This window comes from Benincasa hispida, chromosome 5, assembly GCF_009727055.1.
Source record: "Benincasa hispida cultivar B227 chromosome 5, ASM972705v1, whole genome shotgun sequence".
Taxonomy (NCBI): domain Eukaryota; kingdom Viridiplantae; phylum Streptophyta; class Magnoliopsida; order Cucurbitales; family Cucurbitaceae; genus Benincasa; species Benincasa hispida.
In genome coordinates this window covers 6,694,688-6,720,559 of record NC_052353.1, presented here as the reverse complement: position 1 = coordinate 6,720,559, position 25,872 = coordinate 6,694,688, and the positions used below count along the sequence as shown (strand labels likewise).

Here is a 25,872-nt window from a genome sequence, read left to right as displayed (position 1 = left end):
GTGAACTCCATCTTGTGAAGCTGAGTTCCCAACTCTCAAATCAGACGAATCCCCAAAATGGTAAGTTTGAGTCGGCGTTCTGGCCACTCGCACCCATGCAAATCAAAGGACCGCCGTCAATGGCAGGAGTTTCCAACTCACTCAAGATTGAGGTCATGTTACCTATGGTCATCCTAGTGAAGTGAAGTCTCAGTTATGAACGGTGTTATATAATGAGACGTTAACACTTTATGGTCAGATATTATACAAACTCTTTGTATAGGATGCCCCCGCTTGCATCTCCCTTACACGAATGATCAGGATCAGACCATCTGTGACAAGTCACAACACTTGTGACCATTCCAAAAAGCGGACCGCATCCGTAGCGTTACCAGGATAAGGTTTCCCTCATCTATCCATATACTACAGACCATTTTGGTTATCACTCAAGAAATGATCCACTTATATATCACCACATACATGCTTAAGTTACATACAGATAACCAGGGATATTAAGTTTATTGGTTTGTGGTAAAATAAAAAACATCTAAATGTGCAAAGCAAGTAGTGAAGTAAATATCATTTATATTACACATCACAAGTATTCGTACAAAGTTTTTTATAAACTACTGGACACGAGACTTTAGGGCACAAACCCCAATATTCAAGGTGATCAGATTACATACTAGAGCACACTAAACTAACACTACTACAAAATCTACATTACTTGACACTTGTAGTTTTTAATTACTTGACATTTCTATGGAAAAAAAGTCAAGTAATATGATTGTGGACAAAAAAAATCAAGTAAAAGAGTTAAAAAAGCGGAGATTGACGGAATATTTCAGATATTTTAATGCGAACCTTTACTTGACACGATTTTCGTGTCAAGTAATATAAGGTCTTACTTGACACGTTTCACGTGTCAAGTATAAGAAGCTCTTACTTGACATTTTTTTTGTGTCAAGTAAAAGGGTTAAAAAAGCGGAGATTGACAGAATATTTCGGATATTTTCACGCGAACCTTTACTTGACACGATTTTCGTGTCAAGTAATATAAGGTCTTAAACGTGTCAAGTATAAGAAGTTTTTACTTGACATTTTTTTCGTGTCAGGTAAAAGGGTTAAAAAAGCGAAGATTGACAGAATATTTCGGATATTTGATAGGCCTCCAATTATGTGTCGCTCATCATCTACTTCTACTAATTGATCGTGTAGCCGAGCTAAGTGATCGTGTAGCATTTGGTAGGCGATCGTATAGCATTTAGTAGGCGATTGTATAGAAACTGGTAAGCGATCATGTAATGTTTTGTAAGCGATCGTGTAGTTCCGGGTAAGCGATCGCGGAGGTGTTTGTGGGTGATCGTCTAGTGTTACTCAGCGATCGTGTAGAATTTGGTAGGTTATCGTATAGCATTTGGTAGGCGTCGTATAGAAACTGGTAAATGATCATGTAATGTTTTATAAGCGATCGTGTAGTTCTATGTAAGCGCTCACGGGGTGTTTGTGGGCGATCGTCTAGTGTTACTCAGCAATCGTGTAGCAGAGCTTAGCGATCGTGTAGCATTTAGTAGGAGATCGTATAGTATTTGGTAAGCGATCGTATAGAAAATAGTAAGCGATTGTTTAATGTTTTGTAAGCAATTGTGTAGTTCTGGGTAAGCAATCGCGGGGTGTTTGTGGGCGATCGTCTAGTGTTACTCAACGATCGTGTAGCTTTTGGTAGGCAATCGTATAGCATTTGGTAGGCGATCNGCGGGGTGTTTGTGGGCGATCGTCTAGTGTTACTCAACGATCGTGTAGCTTTTGGTAGGCAATCGTATAGCATTTGGTAGGCGATCGTATAGAAATTGGTAAGTGATCGTGTAATGTTTTGTAAGCTATCGTGTAGTTTCGGGTAAGCGGGTGTTTGTGGGTGATCATCTAGTGTTACTCCGCGATCGTGTAGCAGAGCTCAACGATCGTGTAGCATTTGGTAGGCAATCATATAGAAACTGGTAAATGATCGTGTTATGTTTTGTAGATTGTGTAGTTCTGGGTAAGCGCTCGTAGGGAATTTGTAGACGATCGTCTAGTGTTACTCAGCGATCGTGTAGCATTTGTTAGGCGATTGTATAGCATTTGGTAGGCGATCATATAGAAACTGGTAAACGATCGTGTAATATTTTGTAAGTGATCGTGTAGTTCAGGGTAAGCGATCGTGGGGTGTTTGTGGGCAATCATCTAATGTTACTCAGTGATCGTATAGCTTTTGGTAGGCGATCGTATAGCATTTAGTAGGCGATCGTATAGAAAGTGTTAAGCGATCGTGTAATGTTTTGTAAGCGATCGTGTAGTTCTGGGTAAGCGATCGTGGGGTGTTTATGGGTGATCGTTTAGTGTTACTTAGCGATCGTGTAGCAGAGCTAAGAGATCGTGTAGAGACTTTGTTTTTTACTCAGCGATTGTGTAGAGACTTTATTTTTCATTTCCCTTTCAAATTAAAAACTTTTTCTCTCCTCCTTTACTTTACTCAGCAATCATGTAGAGACTTTATTTTTTGTTTCCCTCCCTCTCAAATTTAGTTTCTCTCATACCAAAATTATCAAATAAAATAATATTTCCCAATCCCATTTTCATTTCCCTCTCTTAAATTAAAAACTCTTTCTTTCCTCCTTCATCATCCACTCACGACCTTCCCCTTCCCCCCAATTTTTTTCTTCTTCCGTGCGCCCGAGAGCCCTATCCGTCGTCAGCCTTCATTCTTCCTCACCTCCGTTTGCGCCGCTGTTATTGAGTTTTTCATTCCCTCGTCTGCTTAGCCGCACTAGCCCTCTCCCTCGTCGTCTGCTCAGCTGCGTCAGTCGCGCTAGCTGTGCACGTCGTTCGCGAGTCTTCAGCCCAGCCCAAATTTGTAGTCGAGCGCCCCCAACCGCTTTTGTCGCTTCAGCCGCGCCCAAATCTAGATCCGAACGCTTCCAGTGCTTCCGTCGCTTCAACCCCGCCCAGATCTGTAGCCGAACGCCCCAACCGCTTCCGTCACTTCAGTCAAGTTGGTCCAGCAAAATCCACTTGTCGTTGTCGAGGTTATCCACGTCTTCGTTGAAGTATAGCTTTGTAACAGATCTATTCAAGTGTGGGCTTCACTCTATCTGGTTAGATCTATACTCCATCTCGCTGGAATCTTGTATTTTTGGGTAAGGTTTTGGTAAGTTTTAATTACTTTAGTGGGTTTCTTGGAAATTTTTTAATACCCATAAGTTTTTTTACCCAAATTGATTGATGCTCATTTGGCTTTAGATTCAAGATTTGGAGAACATTAATGTGCTGTCCAACAGGTTGATATTGATTTTGGTAAGATTTTCGGTAAGTATATGAGGTATATCTTATTTGTTGTTGGATATTGGGTTTGTTCCATTGTTGCCCACAATATTTTGGTTGGTGTTGGTGGTTTTACTTGAACATTTTTGAACACCCAATAAGTTTTGACATTAACTTAATAATACCTGTCACTTTTTTGGTGTTAGATTGAAGTGTTGGAAGGAGTTGAGTTGCTGTCCAATAGGTTTGAGACCGATCTTGGCAAGGTTTTGGTAAGTTTGGAGGTTAGTATTAATAGTTCTTTTTTACCCATTGAAGTATTGGTCTAATAATTGAGTTATTTTCAATTTTTGATGTTCAATTCAAAGATTTCAAGGGATTGGAGCCACTATCTAACAAAGTTAACGATGTTTGGACGTTTTGATAGGTATTAAGGCCTTGAAACTCTTTTGGAATTGTTACATAATTGCTGGAATTTGCGTTTTGTAACTATTATTATTGAACTTTTCGTAGGTTGGATTACGTTGTTGTATTTTAACACTTATTTATATATTTTAAAATTTGATGTTATCGCCCTTTATTCTATTTTGTAGGTTGACTTGCTTAAACATGGCTTGCCGGACCCTTAGTTCTCGATCTTTAGACTTCAAAGCTCATGTATAGATTAAATAATGTACTTTGTTGAGAGGTTATTTATTAAACAATTTGTCACTTTTGTGTTTGTTGAAAGTTGAGTTTTGTATACAAAAGCAATAGTTGAGATTTTATTTTGTGCATGTACATGTGAAAGAGAAATATTGTTGTAATTTGTGAGGAGTGTTCCTAGTTGCACATATGGATTTTTAGTGAATATATTGAGTTGATAGATCTTAAATGTATAATGCTTATTTATTTGATGTAATTGTATTGTAGGAATACAAGGTAGAAAATGAGAATATCGATTGAGGCATTTAATTTGAAAACAAAAAAACATATACTTGACACATAAAAAACGTCAAAGAGTATCACACTATACTTGACATACGAATAAACTTGACATACCACCAATGTCAAGTGTATTATCTTACTTGACACGAAAATTGTATCAAGAAACATATTACTTGACGTTTTTTCGGAGTCAAGTTATCATACTATACTTGACACTTTTATAAGTGTCAAGTATATCCTTTACTTGACACTGGAAAAATGTCAAGTAATCTAATTTCTGCAGTAGTGTAAAAGGGGTTGACAAACGATCAATGACGAGTGCGCTTGAAGAATATCAAAACGACGACGGATGTTAAACGGAGACGTCGGAGTTTTTTCGATTGGCAGATGTTAGGGTTTTGGCAAATATTGGAAATGAAGATCGTTGTTTGAAGAAGATCGATTAGGTTAGTTTTTTTTTTTTAAACAAAAAAATGAAAAAAAAAAAATTAAACCCTGATATTGATCGTGGATTAGGGATCGCTATTTGAAGAAGATCAATTGGCTAGGAATTTTGGAAAGGTGAATCATCAATATATGGATGCACGGTTTTGATAGTGGGCTGATGAGCTTTTTAATTTTTTTTATATGGACTGGAATCAAATTGGGTTATATTTGCTATATTTTTTAGTTAATGCTACATGTGCAATTAGTTTGGATCAAAATATTATATTTGCAAGCATCCCTCATCTTTTATTATTTCAATTAAACAACCCTAAACATATTACAACGTGCATGCAAGTCCCCATAATTATACAAACACAGACGTTCAGCTCCATTATTAGACATCCACATCATTATAATTTTCATTTTAATATATATTTTAGGTTTAATTATAAAATATATCCCTTCTTCAATCATAGTTTCATTTTAAGTATTGAAAATTGATTTTTTTCCCCTTCAAAATAACCCAAGACGATTTGTTCAATTCATGGCAAAAAAATTTGTATATATACTTTGTGTTATATAAGTGAAGAAATAATCTAAACACATACCCACATACAGAATATANCGAAATTGAAAGGAGAAAGAAGACAATAAGTGTGGTTTTCATTTATCTGTATTTTATTTTCCATATTTGTATTTAGGTTTAATCGTATAAGTATATACAAACAAAATTTGGAAAAAAAAAATACCTTTTTGGTCGAGGTTGGTTTCCATTTAGTCTAAAGGTTTCAAGTTTTACATTTTTAACTTTGATTAATCTAAGTGCCTATTTTTCATCTTTAGTGTTAATGTTTATTAATTAATTAAAATGAATTAAACTTAATTTTAATGAATTAAGTTTCAATATTTATGATCGCTGCTAAAATCACATTTAAAATTTTACTTCATAATTATTTTAAATTAATTGTAGATATTAACGTCAAATATTGAAAGAAAGTATTAATGAAAAATTGAAGTAAAAACTGTAAATCTTAAAACCCAAGCACTAAATTAAAACAAAACTCAAATCTCGATAGTAAGATTGTGATATTTTGAAACATATGAATTAAATTGAAATCAAACTAAAAGTTAAAGGCTTAAAAGTATAACCTTTTGAAACTTATAGATCACATGAAAACTGATCCAAAATCTAAGGATAAAAATGTATATTTGTCTAAAAAATTTTCTATAAATTTAATGATAAAAGCCTATAAATTTGTTTTGAAATAAACTTCAAATTTCAAGAATTGAAATAGAACTTTTTCAAAGTTTAGAAGGATAATTGATAACTAAACCTAAATCTTTTTAAGGTTAAAATATTATTTTGATCATTATACCATAGAATTTGTTCAATTTGAATACTTTATATTTTCAAATATCCAATTTTAGTCCATGTACCTTCAAAAAATATTAAATTTACTTCTTATTGCTATTTTCTTCTTCTTTTTTAAAAAAACATATTATTTATTAGTATTCTTCCTATAAATTTTGAAAAAAATGTTTACATATTGTGTACTTTGTATGAAAAATCTATTACTATTTGCCAATTTCAACAAAATTTAACTTCTTTTTTTTTTTTTAAGACAAAATTTCGATAAAATTTAAAAAATAGGTAAACTAAGTACAAGACCAAAAGGATAGTTTAATCTTGGTTAAAATATTATTTTTATCTATATACTTCGAGTTTGATCAATTTTAGTTCAACATAAAATAAAGATCAATTTTAAGAGACTGTTTTTTTTTTTTTTTAAATACAACAACAAAGTGAGAGATTGAACCTTTAGCCTCTTGAATCGGAAAGTAAACCAATACCACTTAACTAAACTCACTTTAACTTTTAGGGCATAAATTTAAGATTTATTAGAACCAAAATGGTATTTGTAACCTTTAATGTTTTATTAATAATTGAATTACAAGTGGTACTTTGGTAAATTTAATGATATAGAAGGCTAAATGTGAATACATGGAGAGAGAAGGCCAGCGTGATGGTTGGGCACCATATTTAAATACAACTTTGAAATCATTTCAGATCCGTCGATTTTGGTTCAAACCCTCACTGGGGGCTCAATCTCCATTTCCATGGCAGTACTCTAATCTGAACTGAAGAAAATCTTCCCAAAAAAAAAAAAAAACACAAAAACAAAAGCAAAACAAAAATAAAGCAAAAAATACAAAAAAAAAATACCAAAACAATAGGAAAAATTAGTGCCGGTAGAGCTCGTTGACGAAGAAGTTCAGTCTAAATCTTCTTTACGGTTCATTTCTATAGATCTTAAATCTTACAGAAGAACTTCCTCCATAATTCCGGTGCGTTTATCTCTCACTCTCTTCTTCAAATGTTTTTACAATTTTATTCTTAACACTGTATATCAGTCTTCGAGTCGATGCTTGGTTCTTTCTTTCTCTCACGGTTCTGGATCTCTTTACTTTCTTTATGATGTTTTGTCTTTTTGATTTTTTTTTCTGGGTTGTGGTTGAATAAGTCTTTCCCTACAATTAAATGGCTTTAATTTCTGGATCTGGTTAGATAAGGCTAAATTTTCATTCTTTATGTTTTTGTTTTTCAGATGCACAGGTGGAATCTTCTTTGGTATAACTTTTCGTGGTTTGATTTGGATCTAGCGTGGAAGAGATAAACTAGGGTTGTTCCAAAGGTTGTGACTTTTAGTATAGTTATATCAGCTTTGTGTTGAGTTGTAGAAGTTGGATCTACTGGGTGAAACTGAAATCGTGTTCTTTTAACTTAAAACTGGATACATACTTTGACTTGAAGTTATTTTGCTATGGAAGCAGTGGTTGTTATTGAGCAGCATAGGAACCAATACTATGATCGGGTCAAGCCGCATGGCCCAGCTCGATTTGGATCACTCCCATCCCGAGACTTCAGAGGGATGAATTGTAGGAGTTTCCAGTCCGGAGCTGGTATCCTTCCAACTCCTTTGAAGGCTTGTACCTCTGAAACCAAACATGTCTACCCGTCTTCTCCTAGAACACCCCCAGCTTGTTTAAGTTCCAACTCAGAAAATAGAAAACAACTTGCTACTGTGAGAAGTGCTCCAATTCCTATCAAACCGAAATTCTCAAACAAGAATAGTGCTTTCCATGAAGAATTCTGTGACAGGAGTTTCTCGTTGTCTGAGCTTTGGGCTGGACCCACTTACTCCAATTCACCACCTCCAAGTTCACTACCCATTCCCAAATTTTCAGTTGCTAAGAGAACCACCTCATTGGAATTGCCTCGTTCTGCCCCTGAATTTGAAATGCATCATCCATCTGCTAAGTCTGCGCCTCCATCCCCAACTCGAGACCAAAACTTTTCCTCCAGATTTTTCTTTCATAGTGATGACTCTGCGACTAAGACTCTGCGTCGCATTCTTAATCTCGATGTTGACAATGAATGAACTTCAGGGAGCATCAAGCTCCTGTAAATAGGCTTACTCTGTGAGCCGGTTAGTTTCAGTTTGTATATAGAATCAATAAATTGGTTAGTGAGGACAGTCACGAGTATCCTTGGTTTTCAGTGCTGGTGTACATCCTTCAATCGCAGCTATGGACTCTGATGCTTTCAACTAATATTCAGATGTTGCACCTTAATCTGTGGTAATGCAGAACATGATTTGGTTTTTGCAGACAAAGACAAGATAGGGTGTGATAGCAACACAGATTAAATCCAAAGATATTGGGAAGACAGAAGTAGGCTGTTGGTGAACTTTAATGTTGTAGTGAATGAAATCTTCATTCTGCACTGTAGGAATCTGCTGGCTATTTTCCATCTTGCTTCATATGAACATTACTAAGAGCAGTCATGGATCTGCTGGCTATTATCTCTGTTCTGGCCATCATGTCTTTACCAGATTCTTAGCCTCCATTCCATTCTAGAGTTTAAGTAGTCATGTAATTTGTATCATACTGTAGGAACCCAATCTAATGCTTTTTTTAATTTCTGTAGGTTTCTGTTTCATTCTTTCCATTCATTCCTTACATATTCTCCGTTTAGCTGCTATCCTTCTTACATAGATAGTCTGATGACTTATTGGTTAGGTTCCTTGTCCCTGATGAATTGGTTATTCGACAGTTAAATCTCTCCTTTTCTTAACACTCTCAATCCCTTTCTTTTTCTCATACCTCATCTAAATCTTGTAGCTTCACTCCTTTGCCTGCACACTATGAAGGAAATATTCCTTTTCAGCTGCCTTTTCAGTTTTTTTTGAAAGAAAAGGTGGGATAGGATAGTGATAGTTGACTTTCTAGTTTTCTTCTTTCAAATTACTCCGTGTAGCATTTTCCTGTGTTCATTACCTCTTGGTTTTATCATCTGTGTACCTGTCTAGTATGGAACTTTCTTACTGGTTTTTGCAAGGTTCATCGCCTTCCACGAGATCATTGACCACATGGAGCAGAACGGTATGTAAGGTAAGCTTTTTATATTGTTAACTTCCTCTGTTTTCAATATATATTTGTTCGGTTGTTCACTTTCCTTGTTTCCATGGAGCAGAAAACTTAAGGGTGAACAGTTCAGGTGACGGTTTCAGTGGCATGGTTGGTTTGCGAGTTTTCTTCTTAGAAGCCTGGGTCCCGTTTGTGTTTGTTTATCATTGTATTTGAAAGCTGTACACCGTCAGAGTCCTACTGTTGGTCGTTGGAGCCTTATCTCTTTTTAGTTTCTTTGTTTTCATATCAGTTTGGATGGTAATTGCCTTGACTTTCTGTTTTGAAGGGCAATGTTTATCATTGCAATTCCAGAAAGTGAAGCAAATATTGTAATGTTTATGTTATTTCAGCTTGTTGGCTTGTTTATGTATTGAATAGTTTGTGCACTGCAGAAGTGAAATCGTACAAGCTTTGCCACAGAAGTGAAAACTTAATAGCCTTTCTAAAACAGAAGTTCATTGGAACATGAAACTTAAAATTTATGATGATAAAAATTGCAAGGTTAGGGGTATAAGAAACGTTTTACCATCTTTGCCAGTCGTACTTACTGTTACGATGACTTACCCCTTGAATGAAAATTTAACATTGTTTGTGAAAAGAAAATTATCCAATCCACGTCATTTGATTGCTGTTAATTATATAATCAATAGTTTAAATGGTAAGTTGGTAGGATCCACACAGAATTATAAAAAGGAAGTCGTTCTCTACAGATAAGCATGTAACTTGTGATCTCACACGACTTCTTTATTTAGTATCTGTTGATTTCCTTTCTCCCTTTGAGTAAACAAAGCATTACCAACAACGAAAATTGGTATTGGAATGGGTAGCAATAGGTGGAAATTTTCTGCCATTGGCGAAATTTAAATAGAATCAAGATAAATGGATATAAATAAAGTAAATCATCCATCCACCTATCCATATGTATGAATGATATGGTATGATTAAAAGAGTACCAATAACCATACAACAGGACATCTTCACCATAGACTGTCACTCTCTTTCGCCTTTAAGAAGAGTCTTACTCTACTACTACTATGATAGTAACATGATCCCACCCCCAAAAGGAGGGGGAATGTTTTTCATTTTAAGACGTTTGAAATGACCAAATATTTGAAAATGGAAGTAGGATTGACATTATAACATTGGGTAGCTTGATATGGAGGAGAGAGATCTTGATGGATACCTAACAGTGTGAAGAAGTTTTAGGCCTTGATCAATTGTAATGTGTAAGAAGATACAAGCTATTGCCTAAAGTATGAAACAAAGCTGGGGAAGGAAGAACATATGGATGCCAACAAATCATTCTTCTCCATTCAAGTATTTAGAAATGAAAATTTGACCCTCCCATCATACTAATTCGTAATATTCATGTACTATCAGATTGTAGACCGTTCCGATGTGATCCAAATTCCAGGAGTCATCCATCAACATATACCCCTAGAATTAACATCAAAGACCAAAGATTACAAAAAGAGGCAGCCAGTAGGAGGGATTTCAGACCCAAAATACAATTCAATTACATGGTACAAACACAATAACGAATGTAAAGTCCTAAATTCTCAACTGAGCACATCCTCGAATTGCCCCACGGCATCTTGTCATCGAGGCAGCATGTCGCCATGTGGGCCTCTCGCCTCCTGTTGTTAATATGTCAACATCCGACGTTGGCTTGACGTGCCAATTCAAACGATCGGGACCAATATCCCCTCCGATCACGTAAATTTCATCTCTCAAACCAATCATTGCAAACCCTATTCGTTGGCGAAATTCGGATGCTGAAACTACAACTTTTTTAACTGTTTTTGCTTCTCCGTGGTACTTGAAAATTTGTCCATGACTCATCACATAAAGTGAACCCTGAATAACAGCCATTGGGCCTTGGGGCCAACCATAATCTATAACCCTCCATCCAAGCCGCAGGCTATCGAAAATTTGAACTGCTGATAATCCCTTGTGCAAGACGTGCAACTCCCCTCCAATCACTACCCCTGTGCAAGCAGAACTGTGAGTACGGTGTAGATCAGGCAGGGAAATCCAAACGTCTTTATCAGGATCGTACATTTCTGCCAGAGAAATTGATTTTCTGCAGCTAGTAAAACCACCCGCAACAACAATCTTTCCATCCAAAACACAGCATGCAAACATGGCACGTGGTACAAGCATTGATGCACGTTGAGACCACCGACGTATTACAGGATCATATGACCACACCTCATTGGTTGCAAAGTTCCTATCTTGATCACCAGTTAACGGATCAACAGCATCACTGCCACCACCCAGCACAAACAACTTTCCAGCAGTGGAGACGGCACCAAAGTGTGCAAGATGCCTAATTTTCGATGGAAGTACAGGAATTGTTATCCAAAGGTCTCTGAGGGGGTCATAAAGCTGCCATAGATTCTCAGGTTCAAATGCACATACGCATAATAGATCTTCTGATGATCCAATCTCCTGTCGAACTCTAAACAGTTCAGCACTACGAATGGCAGCTTGCCAGGAGTGAGAAACAAGCTCCAATTTTGGGTAGAGGTGGAAGGGAACACGTGCAAGGCACCTAAGGGCAACAGCGTCCGGGAGACCGTCAATCAGTTCAGACATAATCACTTTTCATTCGTTTCTGATGATTATCCACCACAGGTTGTTTCTTATTCAGGAAGCAAGTAACCTGATATGCCAAGAATATTCAAACGTTAGAGAACAAAACAAATACCTTCTCACAGTTTGAATGCAAATACAAAACGAAAGCATCACTATTCAACATTAATTAACGATTTAGGAGATGACAAGAAATCATCTTTTCGCATACTGAAAATTGAATTTTTAACCCTTAAAACGACATTCATCACACAACATGGAGATTGATGTACTCTTACAATGTGTCTATGAACAAAGTCATTATAAGAGGCAACTAGACGGTAAATGAGAGATGGATATAAATTCCAAAACTAAGAAGGCCTTAACCATACAGAAATAAGAAAAACTGTTCGAATAAACAATCAAATGAAAAAAAAGGGTGTATAATTATGATATGATTAACCTAATCAGTATTCCAATCTCCAACAAAACTATAATGTGAATCTGAAATCAACCAATAAATGGCCAACAATTAGAAAGAAGCAATCTCATTCCCAGCAATAATGGGTGTCCTTTTTCCTGATAAAGACATTTGGAAAAATAAGGAAAAAAAGCCACAAGGAAAATTTCCAAGTAAATACATTGTATAAAGTTTCTAGTACCCAAGTTTACCTATTAACCAATAAGCTTACCATCAACCCATCAAATTGTGCAAATGATAAACTTGTATATGAGCTTTAGCTACAAAGTCCGAAGAAAAACTACAATCTGTGATATTTCAAATTTCCAATTAACGAATGACTGTACAATCATTACTTAAGTCAATAAGATTATATATGTAAAAGAAATGGAAACCAAAGTAGCAGGATACTAAGAGATTAGTGAATACTTTCTTTTTTTTTTTTTTTTTTTGGGGGGGGGGGGGGGGGGGTGTGTGGAGAGAGAGAGATGAGAAAGAAATTAGATAATACATGCAAGACAAAAGTTTAAGAAAGAACAAGGTAACAAGGTATCAAAATTTAGATAATAAACACCTGCAAGTATGGAAAATTGATAAACGACTATGGTTGGACATTTTCTTTTCTTTTTTTTTTTTTTGAAATGAAGGTCATGCAACTTTGAATCCTTAATTTCAATGTAGGTTCAAAAACATTCTTTGATGCAAAAAAATTAGGTAACTAATGACCAAGAACAATAAGGGAATCCATCCCATGAACAAAGAAGAATCATCTTCAAATTGTGAGAGAACATTCTCTAAAACCCTTACAATTGATAAATGTACTAAGTAACAAATGAATAAAAAAGAAAATCAACCAAAAATTAATAATTTGACTATATAAAAGTTAACTAATTATCTAACATCTCATCCTCCCTACACTAGTATCTTTATATGATGATATCATTCTAAACTCGACTTGTATCCCCTCTGCCAAACTCTTCCAAGATGGAAGATTTCTGGTTCTAGAAACAAGATCAGACCTCTTATAATGTAATTACATACATCATCTAGGAGTTCCCAGTTCATAGTTGAAACTAAAAATACACATTTTAAGAACTAGTAAAAAATTAAAAGTTGAAAATAATAGTTTCAAAGAACCCTCCAAACAGAGTATAATGTATATGAGTGAAAAGGCTGCAAGGAGACCAAAAGATTGCCATCATATAGCTAAGAAAACTATTGAAGATTTAGGCAAATTAAATGAAGACGACCTCATCTTCTCTCCTACTTAATTTGAAGAATAAGAGGGGGAACATCCCTTTCTTAAATGTTTCAGCTTTTCCTTAGTCTGCTTCAATAATGAAGAGAAAGAGATAAGCCAAAATATGTCAATTCCTAGGGTAGAGAAAATCTGGATAGAATCAATGAACAAACAAGACATGATTATGGAACTTATTTCTTAGGATGTAAGGATTTTCCACAAAAACCATTTGAAGGTTCAAAGACAATGTAGAGACCTTTTAGTAACCAGGAAGAAGAAGAAGACTTGATAAAACCTCGGGTCTAGAGAATTAAGCTTGAAATTGGCATCTAGGCACTGATAAACAGACTAGTAGGAGGTACTGATGCCAGTCAAGGCAGGAGACTTCTGATCAAAACTCTCTCACTCAAACTAAACAGAATAGAGTATTAACTCAACAACCCATTTTGATAATGCGGTACCAAGCTCCATCAATTGTGCATGATCCCCAGACCCTGCACCTAAACTGCCTGAATGGCTTCAAATTTCCAGGCTATATCCGCATGAATTAAACTGCTCAGACTCTAATATCAAGGAAATTCTAGCCAACAACCTAACGTATACAAAAATCAATTTAAACCCATCATCTAATCTCAATACACAATCACAAATTATAGCAAAACCTAAATTTTACCAAAGGGGAAAACAATATAAAAACTCGACTGAACTCATAATCGTGTCATTTACTCAAACATCCGCAAACTGGGGGAGGAAAGAATAAATTACATCGCCAATTGGCATTCAACAGAAGAAAAAGTGGGTGATAAAGAACGCCAAGATTCAGACAGAAAATTCCAAGAACTGTTGAAGAATAAGGAAAAATTATGAAATGGGTGGAAAATGTATTGAGCCAGCATTGCAAAAGAATAAGAAAGAAATGAAAAGAAGCAGTAGTTATACCTGGAAGAAGAAAACCCCAATAAAGAAGATGAAATTTGCGGTATATTGGTCAGATTGCAGATACAGAAAAGAAGAGAAAAAGGGTTGCGTTGGATTGGTATGCAGATTTAAGGTCCGAGGTCTCGGAAAGAAGAGTTTGACGGATTAAAAGAAAACCCAAGTCAGAGAAACACAAGGAAGAACAAGAAAGAAAGAAAAAGAAAAAGAAAGAAGGTTATGGAGGTTGTGTGTGTTGTTCATGACAATGTTCCAAGTTTTGCGAGCGTTAAAGAGAATGAAAAATCGAATCCAGGTTTTGGAATTTTCAATTACATTCAACTTACGCTTACCCTAAACAGAATGGGCGCTTGAGGGAATTCGGATATTCCCTAATTCCTTCAATTTTGATTTCTTCCTATCCAAGTTGACACATACTATGCACCAAACCTTGGCCTATACCTTATAAATAAATCATTTTTCTTCCATATTTTTGTTTATACAACCGATCTAACTATTGGGTTTTACTTGTACGTGTCTAAATTGACTTGTTCATGTTTAGAATTCTCAAATTTTTAGTTTTTGGTGGAGTGTTCATGATTTTTCTAAATATGCTATCTCAAATCCTTCGCATATTTTATCATGATGATCAAGATATCATTATTTTAATTTTCTTCATCAAATTAATTTTTTTAAAAAGTTAAATCATGCTTTATTTTTTATTTATGAGATTTCATTAATGAGTTTTGTGATTTATGAAACAATTTTGTGTATTTTAAAATGCTATTAAGAATCTCTTTGACTTTTCATTCAATTTGAGATCTTGTTTGTATGTTCAAATAGTAAACCATTAATCTTCCAAAAGAAAAACACCATAATTTAAGGCCATCTCAATTTGTAAATGTTCAAATCTTTGCCCTATGATGAGGAGCTCAACTTCCAACTCTATACGAAGCCAATACTTAGTTTGAGACACTAACTAATGATCAGTCTAAGTAAAATATTAGAAATTTAATCCTTCCCATGAGTTCTATAATTAAAAGTCTATCTTTATGACTATTTAACCTACTTTCTTTCATTAATTAAAAAAAAAAATCATTACCTAAAGTCGAAGCACAAATAAAACAAAACTGCAAGAACTATAAGCAAAGGATAGAGAAAACAACCAAACTCACCTCCGCACACCACAAGTCAATGAAACATCTCACAACGGGGAGAACCAATATGAATCCCCTTAATAAAAGTCTAAGTCACTTGGAACAATATGAGAATACATCAAATCGAACGATCTGACAAACAATGGATACAAAGATTATACACTCTCTCCAAATATGATAAATACAAAACACCAGGCTACAAATCTCCAAACTTTTCTATCCTATTGACTTCACTAAAATGATACATTCAGTCAAACTCTACGCCAAAATGTGAGATTTTATGGGAGCAACCACTCATAGAAGCAAATTCCTCCAAATAGTTTGGTTAAAGGGACATTCAAAGAATAAATGGTCTCGAAACTAAATCCCCTCAATGCAAAGAACACGAGCACTAAGAATATCAGAATGCCAATAGTTAATACGATCTTACATCTCTAAATAATTCCACATAACAAGCTAAGGAATGAAAGAACATATGGATTATTACCTCCATAGCAAAGGAGGCTAGAGACCAAGGTATTTTAGGTTGCTTAGGAAGCAACAACCTCTAGGCACTAGTGACCAAAAAGACTCCAAACTAACAAGGGAATTAGGTCACACGATCTCCTTACCCAATCGTAACCACCATATTCTACTACAAAGACCCATCTAGACGAAGGAAATCATAAACATTCACATGAAATGAACTACTCGCATATGAAATAACCATATATTCTACTACTTTGTTGTAGGAAAATAGAGTTCTTATTCAACCAAGGATCAAACCAAACAAATTAGAGACAACTGGTCCAATAAAAAACTAAACTAAGGACTGCACACTATTCTAAGAATGGGATGATAGCCCTTCAACACCATAACAAAGAATTAGAGGGACAAGTCACCTAAATATTCCGACCTTGTAAAATATAGGTCTCCACCTAAACAACCCATAAAGAGCTAGAACAAATCAGGATAAGCCACGATAGCAAACATTCCAAAAGGGAAATTGTTGACCATATATGAAAATATATATTAGATTCTTACCTATCTTAAGAATAATAACTTGTAATTAGTGTGGCAAAATATCATTTATTAGCAGTTAAATGTTGGAATTATTTTCATAATAATTTATATGTGGGTAACAAATTAAAGAGCAATAAATTTTAGACTATTTAATGAACATATTAAGTAATCTTGAGTATTAGCTAACAACTTTCTCATTTGGCAAAAAGTGGGATTTTTCCACATTTCAGTTTTGATTTTGTAATTGATTTCTAAAATCAATTTTCAAATTTTAAATCTTTATTAATTTTAAAAAATTAATTCAATAATTAATTTTTTAATAAAATTTTTTCCACTTTCTATTCAACTAGCTCACACATATTCCACCATAATCTTGAGTCAATCTTCCAAGCATGAGGTGCAATTCATGCAGCAATTCCTTTGCATGAAAGTCATGCAATAAATAAAGGAGATTGAACTTAAGCATGTATATGTGATATACAAGTGGATCCTGCCTTGAGTGATAACCTAAATAGGTCTGTAGTATAAGGATTAAGGTGGGATACCTGATCCTGGTGACACTACGGATACGACCCACTTTGTAGAGGTTTGTAAGTGTTGTAAACTACTATAGATGGTAGATCCTGACTATTCATGTGGAGACGTGTGAGCGAGGCTGTCCTATACAAAGAGTTTGTATAAGACCTGGACCACGAGATAATTAGACTCTGTATATAACACCATTGATACTAGAGACTTACATCTCACTTAAACGACCATAGATGACACGACCTCAATCTTGAGTGTTTTGAGAACTCCTACCTTTGAGGGCGGTCCTTTGATTTGTATGGGTGAGAGTGGCCAGATTGCCAACTCAACATGTCTACCTTTTTGGGGACTTGTTTGATCTGGGAGCTGTGAACTCAATCCACAAGATGGAATTCACTAATTTCTCGAAGCAGGGATAAGTAGAGAGATTGCTTCCTTAAGGGCTGATTCTGGGGCTTGAATATAGTGGCCACAGTTTCTCTTTGGAAGAGAGGACTCAGTCATAGTAGGACTATATCTTATGTTCATTAGAGGAATTAGTGGTACATAAGGAGACAGATGTAACTATAGGGGCATAACGGTTATTGGCACAGCTGTACTTACGAGCGATCTGTGAAGGGTTGTCGCACTGTTGATTGGTTAAGATGGACACATAATATATTTGTGGTAAGGAGAGTTCAGCTGTCGATCTTTACTGGAGTGCCTGGAAGTTAACGGATGGTGGATCTCATGACTATAGAGTTTAGTCAGTTATTCATGTACCGTTGGAGCTTCGAGTTACAGGTCCATGAGGTCCCCTTAGTAGCTTAATGGATTCAGTTGAGGATCAGTTCTTGGTGTTGATTTGAAATGTTCAAATTGACAAGAGGTATTTTGATTATATATGATATAATCGGTATGATGTATAAGATACATCTAGTGGAGGATTGATGTAAATGAGATTTACATTAAGTACCATGGAATAGAAAAAGAACTATGGTTCATAGGTTTCATGAGATGAAATATTAAAACTATAGGTTATAAATATAGTATGATTAAGTTGGTTATCATTTATATTTATAACAATATTAATATTTGATTAATTAATTCTTTTCTTTTAAATAACCAAGTGAGTGGGTGGTTATTGAATTCATGGTAACGTGAGTTTAAAAGGAAAGTGGTTTTCCTATTTTGTAAAAAAATATTTAAAAATTGGCAAAAAGTTTTGAGTTTTCTCTCTCGCGCAAAAGAAACTCATAGAGTCGTCAAGTAAATACAAATTTACCAAACAACGGTTGGGCGAGCTAAACGATCGTGCAGTATTTACTAAACGATCACATAGTTTTGCTAAACGATCGCTTGCCCAAAGTAAACGATCGTTATAGTTCGTAGGCAACAGACCGAGCTAAACGATGAGTTAAACGATCATTGCTAGACGATCGCATAGCTTTATTTAAATGATTGGGCATCGACCTATACGATAGATCTCCGCCATCTCCCACTTGCCTAGTCGAGTACACGATCGGTGTTTCCTCCTCCGTCTGCCTCATTCAAGTCCGAACAGAGTCCGCCCTTTGGATTCTCACACCGAGAATACCAAGGTAGCCTTGTTGGTGGTGTCAGACTCAACTCGACACCGTCGAGATTTTTTGGAGGCCATTCGCACTGTTACGGAGGACTTCGTGACCGAGGCGATCACTGAGAACGAGCGCGGTGTTCGTGCTATTGCTGAGGAGTTCATGGTCGAGGCGATCGTTGAGGATGAGCGCGAAGTGTTTGTGCTGTGTTGCAGTCGTGTAGATCGAGCATTCGAAGTTGTTGTTGTGTGAGCGGTCGTGCGCAACGGAGCGTGGATAATCATCTGTAATTATTCGTACAGTTTTTTCCTTTGTGCATTTGAGTTTTTCATGCTGTAATTTATGTATGAATTGTATAACCGTTTGTTTGATGTTGATTGTAGATGTTATGTTCATTTATGATTGTGATTTGGAATAATCTTGTTCCGCTGCTCATGGAAATCTCAGATCCGATTTCCTTCAATTGGTACTATGTAGTATCTTCTAAACGATCGTTTAGCTAATGCTAAGCGATGGGATAAATTGTTTACCATATCGCGTAGCGTTGGTTGCCCGATCGCATAGGCGCTAGAGATAGACGATCGTAGAGGGAGCATGCGATGCTCATCGTTTAGTAGAAGGCGCTCGCTGGACAATCATGTAGTTAGAAATCTTCATCGCTTTGTTACTACCTATGCGATCGCACGTATGCGATACGGAGGCGCTAGCTAAGCGATCGCTTAGGCGATGGTGCTTCTAGGCATGTAGTCGCTTAGACGATCGCGAAAGGCAGGCGTTATACGAAGCGTGCTAAGGATCGTGTACTTCAGGCTTCATCGCTTTGTAAAGGTACACGATCATGTAGTAATAGCTAAACGATCGTTTGGATTTTTCTAGACCATCGTGTAGTCAATGCTAAACGATCATTTAACTCTGGGAGTGCTGGTAAGCGATAGAGCAAAAATTTTGTTTTATCGTGTAGATGATCGTGGGGTGCTTAATACACGATGGTTGGAAAAGCGATGTTTTGTCGAGCGGTTCAAGACCCGGTTCGCCTGTTTGAACCGAAGACTCCTTGTCTTTGTAATAGTTAGCTTTCCTTTTGTGTTTTTAAGGCAATTTTACCCGGTTCATCAACTTTGGTTGTTTATACATGTGATGTATGGTACTTATATGCCAAAGTGTTTGTCATATAGTTTAAAACCCACCTTAAGTTGTGCAATTATTCATGCATCATGTATTATAATTATTATAATCAAGTATGAAGAAATTACTTGAAAGCATGTGCATGCATCATGAAATATAAGGGTTATATTTTGCATGCAGTGAGCATTATCATGCATCATCCTTTTATTATAAATGTTATAGTCTAAGGGTGAATGGAAGCATGTTTTGCTTGTTTCATTGTTGTTTTGTATAAGTGTTATATAAAAGAAGTGGCAATGAATGGATAATGCATTGAGCATGACACTTAAGCCGTTGAGAACCGTTATGAATGCACTGCATGTGTTAGCTTAGCAGTGCGTTGCGTTTCCATTTATAAGTGTTATAAAGAAAATTAGACCTAAAATCAATAATTCAGAGTTGCATGCGGACTTAGGGTGAACTCAAGTTTTTTAAAAGGGTTTTAAAATTGGATTGAGATAGACCTAAGTTCAAGTGGTTTTAAAGAGTTTAGTAACCTAGATTAATCTTTTTAAATCGGTTTAATAGGATTAAATTGGTTGGAATAAAAGATTAAATTTGTTGTAAACCTATCTATAAGGACCTTTTGTCTAAGGCAGGTTCTGGCTAGGCTGGGGTTCTTAAGTTGACGAAAATGTAACACTCCTACCTGGGAACCTACCTGGAAAGGTGAATTAGATAGATTTTCAACAAGCATGCGACGATTTGGTCAAAGACTTCGTTAAAGTGTTTCATGGATGATGATCAAAAGTTGTTTAACTATCCGAGGTAAAAGTTATTCTTGGGCAAACCTAAAAGTCACTTAGTTAAAATTCTTAGCCGTGTTTTTTCTAAGTAAGCTAAACCCTAGGTCATAAAATACTCAATGGGAGGAAGAGGCGTATCAGATATGTCTATGATTCCACTCACGTTTCTCCCTGTATATTCACACCGTGAGATTCATGCTTGGCCTCGTGATGCCCAGGATGCATCCCCCTTTGGATGCTATTTGCATGAGTCAATATCAAGGTGAATGGAGAGAGTGTTCATAGTAAGTGGGTAAAGGGTGTGTGTTAACACGTCCTATGGTCTCTGTCATTGGTTCACACCGTGAGATCATTCTGTATGCCCTCGTGTCACCTTCGGAGCGTCCCTCTTCGAATGGGTTTTGTGCAGTTAGTCAATATCAAGGTAAACTCCAAAAATGGATAGGATTGCTTTAGGTTTTGCCCCAATCAGATTTTTTCCCTTTGGATTGGCCTTTTGGGATGGACCTCTAGGGCTTAAAATGGCGGGTCACAAGTAAGTTAATGATCTCTTGGCCAAATCAATGATGGCTAGTTGTTATAGGAGCAAAAGTTGTTCTGATATTAATGACTGGTTGAGAACTTCTCAATTTAAAGGAAGGATAACTAACCTCCCTCCAGCGACTTTTGTCCTAAACCTTTGAAGCATCATTGCGAAACTAGATGTCACACGGGATTCATGTTAGTTTTGCTAAACCCTTATTGGATTTTGTTTTGTTTTACAACGGGTATTTTCTTAAAACCTAACTTAGGTCAATGTGTTTTTCTTTTCAGCAACTCGTTAGTATTTCCGTTTAAATATTTTGATAATGACCAATTATTTACAGTGGAAAGAATCGTGTGAAACGAAATTTGTGGCAAACGACCTCCATCCCACTACTCTCCAAAAGAGGAGACAAGATAGTAAATATGATTTATTAGTCTTAGAGAAGTGTCTGGTAGAGAATGATGATTCTGCCTGAATCCTTGATTCTACTACTACCAATCATGTCAGTTCCTCTTACCAAGGATTTAGTTCTTGGCAAACATTGCCACAGGGAGAGATGACTTTTCGAGTCGGTATTGGTGAGGTTGTTTCAGCTGTTGCTGTAGGTAGGCTGAAGTTATTTGTTGACATGAAATGTTATCCGTTATTGGATAATGTTTTTGTAGTTCCTCATATTAAGAGGAACTTAATCTCGATTTCTTGTCTCATTGAACAAGGATACCCCGTCTCCTTTTCTGAGAATAAAGTGTTTATTTTCAAGAATGGAATGGAGATTGGTTATGATTCAATGGAAAATAACTTATATGTACTAAGGTCGTTAGTCATAAAAGTCTTGTTCAACACTGAAATGTTCAGTACGGCAACAACAGCTAAAAGACCAAAGGTTTCTTCAAAGGAACACGCCCATCTTTGGCATTTTAGGTTAGGTCACATCAACCTCAATAGGATTGAGAAGTTGGTGCAAAGTGGACTTCTAAAGAGTTTGGAAGAAAACTCCTTACCGAGATGTGAATCATGCCTCGAAGTCAAGATGACTAAACGACCTTTTACTGGAAAAGGTTACAGAGCCAAGGAAGCCTTGTAGCTTATACATTCAGACCTTTGTGGTCCAATGAATGTTAGAGCTCGAGGTGGGTATGAATATTTCATCTCTTTCATAGATGATTATTCAAGGTTTGGGTATCTCTTCCTAATGCAATGTAAGTCTGAAGCCCTTGACAAGTTCAAGGAGTATAAGGCTGAAGTTGAAAACTTGTTAGGTAAGAAGATAAAAACACTATGATCTGATTGTGGTGGAAAGTATATGGACCTCCAATTCTAGAACTATATGATAGAACATGGGATTGCGTCCTAAGTACACCTCAGCAAAATGGTGTATCTGAAAGGAGAAACAGAACCTTGTTGGACATGGTTCGGTCTATGATGAGTTATGCTCATCTTCCAGACTCGTTTTGGGGTTATGTAGTACAGACTACATGTTATATCCTGAACAACGTTCCCTCGAAAAATGTTTCTGAAACACTTTTTGAGTTATGAAGAGGCCATAAAGGTAGTTTACGCCACTTCAGGATTTGAGGCTGTCCGGTACATGTGCTAGCGATTAACCCAAAGAAGTTAGAACCGCGTTCGAAGGTTTTCCTCTTTGTAGGCTACCCCAAAGAAACGAGAGGTGGATACTTCTATGATCCAAGTGAGAACAAAGTGTTTGTTTCCACAAATGCTATCTTCTTGGAAGAAGATCACATAAGGGATCATAAGCCACGAAGTAAGCTCGTTTTATGTGAGATCTCTAGTGAGACTGAGACTGCTGAGGGTTCAACAAGAGTTATTGAACAGGCCTACAGATCAACAAGAGTTGTTGAGGTCGGAACGTCTAGTCAACCAGCTCAAGAGTTGAGTCTGCCTCGACGTAGTTGAAGAGTTATAAACCCACTTGATCGTAACATGGGTTTGACTGAAGCCCAAAACGTCATTACGAATGATGAAGTCGAGGATCCATTGTCTTTTAAGAAAGCAATGGAGGATGTTGACAAAGATGAATGGGTTAAGGCCATGAACCAGGAAATGGAGTCTATATACTTTAATAACGTCTGGGAGCTTGTTGATCCACCTGATGGGGTAAGACCTATTGGGTGTAAGTGGATCGTTAAGCGAAAGAGAGGTGTAGATAGAAAGGTGCAAACCTTTAAGGCTAGACTCGTGGCAAAGGGTTATACCCAGGTTGAGGGAGTTGACTATGAGGAAACTTTCTCACCTGTTGTTATGCTCAAGTCTATTTGGATTCTCCTGTCTATAGCCAAATTTTATGATTATGAAATATGGCAAATGGACATCAAGACTGCCTTTCTTAATGGTTATCTCGAGGAGACCATCTATATGACTAAACCAGAAAGGTTCATAGTTCCCGATCAAGAGCATAGAGTTTGCAAGCTTAATAGGTCCATTTATGGGCTGAAACAAGCATCTACATCTTGGAACATCAGATTTGACACTGCTATCAAGTCGTTTGGCATTGACCAGAACGTTGATGAGCATTGTGTTTACAAGAAGATCATCAACAGCTCAGTAGCTTTCCTGGTACTATATGTGGATGATATCCTACTCATTGAGAATGATGTAGGGTATTTGATTGACATTAAGAGTTGGCTAGCTGCCCAATTCTAAATGAAAGATTTGGGTAAGGCACAGTATGTTCTAGGGTTCCAGATCATTCGGGATCATAAGAACAAACGATTAGCCCTGTCTCAGACATCGTACATTAATCCAATGTTGATCAGGTACAGGATGCAGGATTCTAAGAGGGGTTTGTTACCCTTCAGCCATGGAATCATTCTGTCTAAGGATCAATGTCCTAAGACACCTCAAAAAGTTGAGGAGATGAGACGGATTCCCTATACTGCTGCTGTAGGAAGCTTGATGTATGCAATGTTGTGTACTCGACCCGACATTTTCTATGCAGTAGGGATTGTCAGTCGGTATCAGTCCAATCCAAGATTTGATCACTGGACCGCGGTCAAGACGATCTTCAAGTATCTTCGGAGAATGAGGGACTACATGCTCATGTATGGAGATAAGGATCTGATCCTTACAGGATACATGGACTCTGACTTTTAGACCGATAGAGATTCTTGCAAATCGACATTGGGGTCAGTGTTTACTCTGAATGGAGGGGATATAGTCTGGCGAAGTATCAAGCAATGATGCATCGCGGACTCCACTATGGAAGCCAAATACGTAGTGGCTTGTGAAGCAACTAAGAAGGTTGTTTGGCTGAGGAAGTTCCTTTTAGATTTGGAAGTTGTTCCAAATATGGATTTGCTGATCACATTATATTGTGATAACAGCGGGGCTGTGGCAAATTCAAAGGAGCCTCGGAGTCATCGTCGGGGTAAGCACATAGAACAAAAATATTACCTGATTTGGGAGATTGTGCATCGTGGTGATGTGATAATCACGAAGATCACATCGGAGCACAACGTTGTTGATCCCTTTACAAAGGCCCTCACGGCTAAAGTATTCAAGGGTCACCTGGAGAGTTTGGTTCTGCGAGACATGTGGCATCTTGTCTAGGGCAAGTGGGAGATGATATTGGGTATGCCCTAGTTTATTGTATATTGTACTTTTTTATATTGTATTGTACATTAGTCTCCCGAGTCATTAGGACAAGTGGTAGATTGTTAGGATTGGTATCCTAATTCTCCCGGAGTCTCGTTGTTTTGTAAAGATACACATTGTTTAATGAATAAAATAAGTGTTATTTAATTTTGGCATTTACTCATATCCAATAAACAAAACTCATTGGTTATCTTATGTGAACTTAAACATGTATATCTGATATACAAGTGGATCATGCCTTAAGTGATAACCTAAATAGGTCTTTCGTATAAGGATTAAGGTGGGATACCCGATCCTTGTGACACTACGGATACGACCCGCTTTGTAGAGGTTTGTAAGTGTTGTAAACTACTACAGATGGTAGATCCTGACCATCCATGTGGAGACGTGTGAGCGCGGGTATCCTATACAAAGAGTTTGTATAAGACCTGGACCACGAGATGACTAGACTCTGTATATAACGTCGTTGATACTAGAGACTTACATCTCACCTAAACGACCATAGGTGACACGACCTCAATCTTGAGTGTTTTGAAAACTCCTGCCTTTGAGGGCGGTCCTTTGATTAGTATGGGTGAGAGTGGCCAAATTTCCAACTCAATATGCCTACCTTTTTGGGGACTTGTCTTATTTGGGAGCTGGGAACTCAATCCACAAGATGGAATTCACTTCTTTCCCGAAGCAGGGATAAGTAGAGAGATTGCTCCCTTAAGAGCTGATTCTGGGGCTTGAATATAGTGGCCACAGTTTCTCTTTGGAAGAGAGGACTCAGTCATAGTAGGACTATGACTTATGTTCATTAGAGGGATCAGTGGTACTTAAGGAAACAAATGTAACTTTAGGGCCATAACGGTTATTGGCCCAACTGTACTTACGAGCGATCTGTGAAGGGTTGTCGCACTGCTGATTGGTTAAGATGGACACATAATATATCTGTAGTAAGAAGAGTTCAGCTGTCGGTCTTTAGTGGAGTGCCTGGCAGTTAACCGATGGTGGATCCCATGACTAAAGAGTTTAGTCAGTTATTCACATATTGTTGAAGCTTCGAGCTACAGGTCCATGAGGTCCCCTTTGTAGCTCAATGGATTCAGTTGAGGATCAGTTCTTGGTGTTGATTTGAAATGTTCAAATTGACAAGAGGTATTTTGATTATATATGACATAATCGGTATGATGTATAAGATACATCTAGTGGAGAATTGATGTAAATGAGATTTACATTAAGTACCATGGAATAGAAAAAGAACGGACCGAGCATGTGTTATGTTGTTGTTGAGAGTTCGGTGGC

The 25,872-nt window shown here is 36.8% G+C and overlaps 1 protein-coding gene and 1 long non-coding RNA gene across 5 annotated transcripts; one reads left to right on the top strand and one right to left on the bottom strand.

Moving 5' to 3' along the window:
- Positions 1-6,701: 6,701 nt before the first annotated feature.
- LOC120077135 lies at positions 6,702-9,524 on the top strand. The gene is made up of 3 exons (XR_005481736.1): positions 6,702-6,978; positions 7,239-9,084; positions 9,167-9,524. It is a non-coding gene; the product is annotated as an uncharacterized LOC120077135 (long non-coding RNA).
- Positions 9,525-10,391: 867 nt separating this feature from the next.
- On the bottom strand, positions 10,392-14,795 carry LOC120077133 (F-box/kelch-repeat protein SKIP30). 4 transcript variants are annotated; one of them, XM_039031034.1, is made up of 3 exons: positions 14,316-14,761; positions 12,349-12,444; positions 10,392-11,767 (listed from the first exon to the last, which is right to left on the bottom strand). In XM_039031034.1, the coding sequence occupies exon 3, from the start codon at positions 11,698-11,700 to the stop codon at positions 10,654-10,656; it is 1,047 nt and encodes a 348-aa protein (XP_038886962.1). In that variant the 5' UTR covers positions 11,701-11,767; positions 12,349-12,444; positions 14,316-14,761; the 3' UTR covers positions 10,392-10,653. The 4 variants fall into 4 exon arrangements, with proteins under 4 accessions (XP_038886962.1, XP_038886963.1, XP_038886964.1 ...); XM_039031035.1 differs by having other exon boundaries at positions 12,369-12,444; XM_039031036.1 differs by lacking the exon at positions 12,349-12,444 and having other exon boundaries at positions 14,645-14,795.
- Positions 14,796-25,872: the final 11,077 nt, after the last annotated feature.